General features: G+C 39.6%; 1 protein-coding gene across 6 annotated transcripts in view; it reads left to right on the forward strand.

The window, feature by feature from the left end:
- Usp32 (ubiquitin specific peptidase 32) overlaps positions 1–4,101 on the forward strand; it is a 165,703-nt gene extending 161,602 nt beyond the window's left edge. For all 6 annotated transcript variants that reach the window (XM_070027100.1, XM_070027096.1, XM_070027097.1 and 3 more), the window contains 2 exons: positions 281–373; positions 1,843–4,101. In XM_070027100.1, coding sequence (XP_069883201.1) covers positions 281–373; positions 1,843–2,016 — 267 coding nt within the window. In that variant the 3' untranslated portion in view covers positions 2,017–4,101. The remainder of the gene's footprint in view (positions 1–280; positions 374–1,842) is intronic.
- Positions 4,102–6,000: the final 1,899 nt, after the last annotated feature.

Consider the following 6,000-nt stretch of genomic DNA (forward strand, 5'->3'; position numbering starts at 1 on the left):
TTGGGAAGATGAGATAGGACCTCAAGTTGACATCCTGAGCTATATAGCAAGACCCTGTTTTTTTTAAATATTGACTAGAAAATGGATGTGTTTATCAACACAACATTTAGACTTACAACGTTTGGGTTTTTCTTTTGTTCTTGGGGGAAAAAATAGATTGTTCCAAATCATTTTTTCTTTTGTACCCACCTAAGTAATCGCTGTTCTCTTGTTCAGATCATCATGTTATTCCCTGACATGGTAGTAACTACTAACATCTGCCACTCTCTTATCTTTTTAGTGCCATTCAGGAATCCTGGGTGGGGGCCATTACGTGACTTACGCCAAAAACCCAAACTGCAAGTGGTACTGTTACAATGACAGCAGCTGTAAGGTAAATATTCACAGTCTTTGTATGAAATATAGAAACCAAATGTCAACAAAGCTGGGAAACATCGTTAAAGCAATAAGCTTTCACTTGGATAGGACGTAGATGTTTCTGTTAGGGTTGATGTATAGATGGTTAGTAAGGGAACAAAAGTGAAATGCTGGAAGAGGAATGAGAACATGAAAAATGAGGAAAAAGGGGCTGGGAATGTGGCTTAGGGGTAGAGTGCTTGCTTTGCATGCATACAGCCCTAAGTTTGATTCCTCAGAACCACATACACAGAAAAAGCCAGAAGTGGTACTATGGCGCAAGTGGTAGAGCACTAGCCTTGAGCAAAAGAAGCTCAAGATCAGTGCCCAGGCCCTGAGTTCAAGCCCCAGGACTGGCAAAAAAAAAAAAAAAAGAAAGAAATGAGGAAAAAGATTCGAATGTTCAGGGTTTTGAGACAGGAATTTTAGGGTGGGGAGAGTGTTTTGGCTTTGTTTTTTGTGGTGCTGAGTATCAAGCCTAAGGATTCATGCATGTTAGGCAAGTACTCTACTGAGGACTGGGCTCTACCCAATCTTTTGAAACATTAAAGTCCGATAGGATTTTGAACATATTTTCCCCTAAAATAATTATTAAAGATAATGGGGCTCAGCTTGGCACCAGTGGCTCATGGCTACAATCTTATTTACTCAGAAGGTTGGGATCTGAGGATCCTGGCTTGAAGCCATGCAGACAGAAACTCTTATCCCCAATTAAATAGCAAAAAGCCAGAAGTTGGGGGTGTGGCTCAAGTGGTAAAGCCACCAGCCTTAAGCAAGAAAGCCAAGCAAGAAAGTGAGGCCCTGAATTCAATCTGCAGTACCAGCATTAAAAAAAAAAAAAAAATAGGGGCTGGGAAGATGGTTCAGTGGTAGAGCGCTTGCCTTGCATGCATGAGGCCCTAGGTTCGATTCCTCAGCACCACATAAGCAAAAAGAAAAAGCCAAAAGTAGTGCTGTGGTTCAAGTGGTAGAGTGCTAGCCTTGAGCTGAAGAGCTGAGGGACAGCGCCCAGGCCCAGAGTTCAGGCTCCACAACCAGACCCCAAAAACAAAAATAAAGAAAGAAGAATGGAGTTTATTTTCAGGGCAGGTGTGAAGCAGCAGACATATTAAGTTGAATGGAAGCAATTAGGTTCACTCATTAGAGAGGGCTGGTCTTCCTTGCCCTGGCTAGGATTAAGAGCCGATGCCATGGTATTGGGAATGTGGCTCAGTGAGATTGCTTGCCTTGCATGCATGAGGTCCTGAGTTCAATTCTTCAGCACCACACAAGTAGAAAAAGCCAGAAGTGGCACTGTGGCTCAAGTGGTAGAACACTAGCCTTAAGCTGAAAAACTGAGGGACAGCACCCAGGCCCAGAGTTCAGGCCCCGGGACTGGCACAAAAACAAAAACAAAGAGCCAATACCATGATAACTTGTATATTAAAAGCTTTTCTTGCCCTTTAGGAACTTCACCCTGATGAAATTGACACTGACTCTGCCTACATTCTTTTCTATGAGCAGCGGGGGATAGACTATGCACAATTTCTGCCAAAGATTGATGGCAAAAAGATGGCAGACACGAGCAGCATGGACGAAGACTTTGAGTCTGATTACAAAAAGTACTGTGTGTTACAGTGAAGGCTACTGCTGTGCTGCTAGATGGGCTGGTGGTGTGGGAGAGATGACTCCTTGTAGCTGACATTTGGCAAAAGCATCACTGAAAGGCAGACTAAATGTAGTTATTTTATTCTGTGACCCTGAAGCACAAAAGAGAAATCCTAATTAAAATAGCAGTGAAGCTTAAGAATAATAACCATTTTGTTTTGAAGTCTCTCTGGTTGAGAACCTTTAGGCAGATTCTACCATTAGCCTGATAAACAAAAGGGTTTGGCACCAACCACCTGGGACCAAATAAGAATTAAATTGTGCTTGTCCAGATATGAACAGACTTGTAGTGAGGATAGAGTTTACCAATAATCATAACAAAATACTAAGGATTTCCTTAGAGTCAAAGTAAAAAAAAAAATTTTTTTTTAAATTGTAGTGTTGTCTAGGACGACATGATATGCTACCTCCTTTTCCCTGAAGTTATATTGACAAGATAAGAAAGCAAGATCTTGAAAGGTATGCAAATGAATCTCATGCCATGAACACAGAGTTTTCATCTTTTAAACCCATTTCCCCACTCTTCCTAAGTCTTTCTTGCTTTCTGTTACTGTGTTTGTGTTTGAGACACAACCAGTCATTGGTGGCAGAGACATATAGTGGTCAATTTGAGAGGGATAATCTCTTTAAAAGCTATGTCCTTTGGGCCAGGGTCTTAGTTGGAAGATCCAGGAGAAAGAAAAAGCATCTGTGAAAGCCAACTAAAATGGCTGCGTTGATAAAGGCATCCCTTCTTGTAGGATACTCCAAGTGTCCTCAAAACTTTCTCCCCCACACACTGTGAGTGTGGCAGGGTGGTTGCCAATGTTTGCACCATCTTCCCATGCACGTGTTGCACAGAGGTTCTAGGCGAGTATGTGGCGTCAGAGTTAGATGGTGTTTCACATTAGTGGTGGTTTTTCTCCCTGTTTTCTTGTTTTGCACTTTAAAAAAGAAAATACATGCAAACAGACTTACATTTTGATGGCTCTAAGGGCTATAAACTAACTTGATTGGGGGTATTTTCCCCATCTTATAAAAATTTAAAAACAAAACACATCCCAAACCTTGGTAGTTAGTGTAGTTTTAATGAAATTGGTGAGTTTAGAAAGTAAACTGTTTGGTTTGCACATCCATTTATTTTTTTATTTAGGTTTTTTGTTTTGTTTGTTCTTGATTTGTTGTTTTTTTTTTTTTTTTTTTGCACTGGTCATCAAAAGTTGTATCTTTGCTTATATCATTTTTCTTCTGATTATTCAAGACTGGAACAAAAATGAATGTTATTTATTTTCAAGCAGCATTTTTTTCCTGTGTTGTGTTTTAATATCTATTCAAAGGAAATGTTTCTCCTTATTTTTTGTTCTTTTTTAAAAAATTTTATTTGGACCCTAGAAGTTAATTCTCACAGTCAGCTCCTTTTAACCTTCCTTCCTCATGGGTAGTAAATGCCAGTGTAATTAAGCATTCGTGTTGTGATATCTGAAGCCAGTAACTACTAGTTCTTCCCAGAGCATTTAGAAAGGTTGCCTTAAGTGGCTTCCTAAGTGGGAACTTTTTTCAGAAGAATATAATTGCAAGTAGGAAGGAATGGCCAAATGATTTAATGTAATGAAGTCAAAATGCATACATTGTAGTCTCAAGATTTTCAGTGTATCCAATCTGTCCATTTCTACCTAGACAAGTCCCATGAAAAAAGTAGATTTTAAATAATTTCCTTACAGATGTTTTATTTAAACAGGTAGCACAATCTACTAATGTTGTTTGATCTGTGTTTGTTATATTGGTTGTAATTAATTTTTTTAAATTCATGAACTAGCAGAAAATTTATTAAATTAACTATTAACTTACATTCACCTTGTAAATTTCTGTATAAAACTTGTTGACAATGCACTGACTTTAGAAAGACGTTAATGTACATAAATAGAATGTAAATAAAATAGTGTTGTACTGAAATATGAACTGTATAAAACGTATTGGTAATTATATATGGAGTGTATCTGTTTATCTGTAACTATTACCCAAACAAATTAAATACTGTGGATGCCCATGTGTTGTTTTCCTCATACAAGTAAACAAAAAATCGACTTCTCATCCTTTCTCTCTGTGATCCTGTTTTAATTCTCTTGTGTGAATAATGACTATCTGACTTTCAGAGTGGTAATATTTCACCTCTGAGGGGATAGAAATGTGTGGACAGTAGAACAGGATACTTGAAGTGACCAGGTCATTTTAATTTTTCAAGCCCAGGTTGGCCTTGAACTGGTGATCTTGCCTCAGCCACCATCCCTCAAGCTACTCATGTTACTTTCAGAAAACTATTCCTTTTAGAAAATTATTCAGAAGGCATTGAAGTGGGGAGGGAGAAGAGAGCTGCCAGTGAACTGGGAACTGATTGGCAAGTGCCCACAATAGTTTCTATGCTGACGAGGAGAGAAAAGGAAAAAGAAGAAAAATTCTCATTTGTGTCTTCAAAATGGCCTAGGTTTCTAGAATACACAGAAAAACTAGGGATGTTCCTGGTTTTCCTTCTGACAGTGACAGGGGTCACTGGCAAGGCGGCTGAGAACGAAGATTTGGAGTTGTCAGTTCTTCACTCTAAAGTGGTTTTATTTCCTCCTAAGTGCTCAATGCATGTGAAATCCTACCCTCAAGAGGTTCAGTCTTGTTTTTCAAAAGAGAAATTTGGGGAGCTTTTAATTTGTTTTAACCTTCTTGCTATGCTGATATTAAAAGAATTTAATAGCTCTCTGCTCACACTTTTTGAAAATGGCTGCATGCTTAAGGAAAGAAACAAACAGAAAATGCATCCAAAAGGTGGTTTAAAAAAAAGAAGAAGAAGCATAGCTCCTGGTATAGCTGTCCCTAGCTTTTTCAAAGAGAACCTCAGAAGAACTAGCTTATGGAAAAGTGCAAGCTCCCCCCCCCCACCCCACCCCCCTACCCCTCAGTACTGAGATTTGAGCTCAGGGCCTTATACTTGTTAGACAGGTGCTCTACCACATGAACCACATCCCTAGTCCTATGCATGCATTATTATTTCTAGTTTCTGAATGGCCCTATAATTTGAGTGAGTTCCCCCCTCTCTCTTTCTTTCTCTCTCTCTCCTCTGTCCCTCCCTCCCTCCCTCTCTTTCCCTCTCTCCTCCCCCCCTCCCCCTCTCTCTCCTGACTACTGGTGGCAATTCTGCATCAAATCACTCCACCACTTGGTGGCATTGCTCGCTGTGGTTTCATTCTTGTCAACACCTTGCATTAGAGCAAGTGGATGATTTGTAATTTTTCCCAGCTAACTTAAAGGCTGAATTTAGAATTTTTCTAGGATAAACAAGAATGTGTAACTTGAGGAACAGGGAATCCCCATATTCTTTTATGAAAACTAGAAGATTACTTAGTATTGAAGTCAGATATGCATATACAACTCTGATCAGAGACATAGGGAACACAGCAACAACAAAATGCTGTCTTTAGGTTTGGCAAACTTCTGACCAGTAGGAAACAAGAGCAGAGAAGGCTGCAGGCATGGCATGCAATCTTGACCTATAAAAATTGGGTTGGGAATAAAGAGTAAGCTTCACTGTGGCCATGGGTAAGAATGAAGAGCAGTAGAGACTGTATTCTGGGCAGGCATGCATCTAAAGCACCAACTGATTGTTGTGGGAAAATGTGAGGCTTGGTGTCAATCAAGTCTTCCATTGTTCCTTCTAAAAAGAAGTCAGAAATCCAAATGGGGGCATACCTCAAGTGGTAGAGCCCTTGCCTAGCAAGTGGGAGGTCCTCAGTTCTATCCCAAAGAAAATCAAAATACTAATACAAAATAGTCAATTTGGAAATGTGGGTAATCATTTGACAGGGAGTACTAGGGATTGAACTCAGCGCCTCTTGCATATTAAGTGCTCACACTGCAACTTCGCTATACATCCTTCCCTAGTACCTAATTGGTAGCAATTGTTTTTTGGGTGTTATCTTTTGTGGGTTTTGT

This window comes from Dipodomys merriami, unplaced genomic scaffold (genome assembly GCF_024711535.1).
Source record: "Dipodomys merriami isolate MVZ:Mamm:240054 unplaced genomic scaffold, mDipMer1.0.p SCAF_19, whole genome shotgun sequence".
NCBI classification, from domain to species: Eukaryota; Metazoa; Chordata; class Mammalia; order Rodentia; family Heteromyidae; genus Dipodomys; species Dipodomys merriami.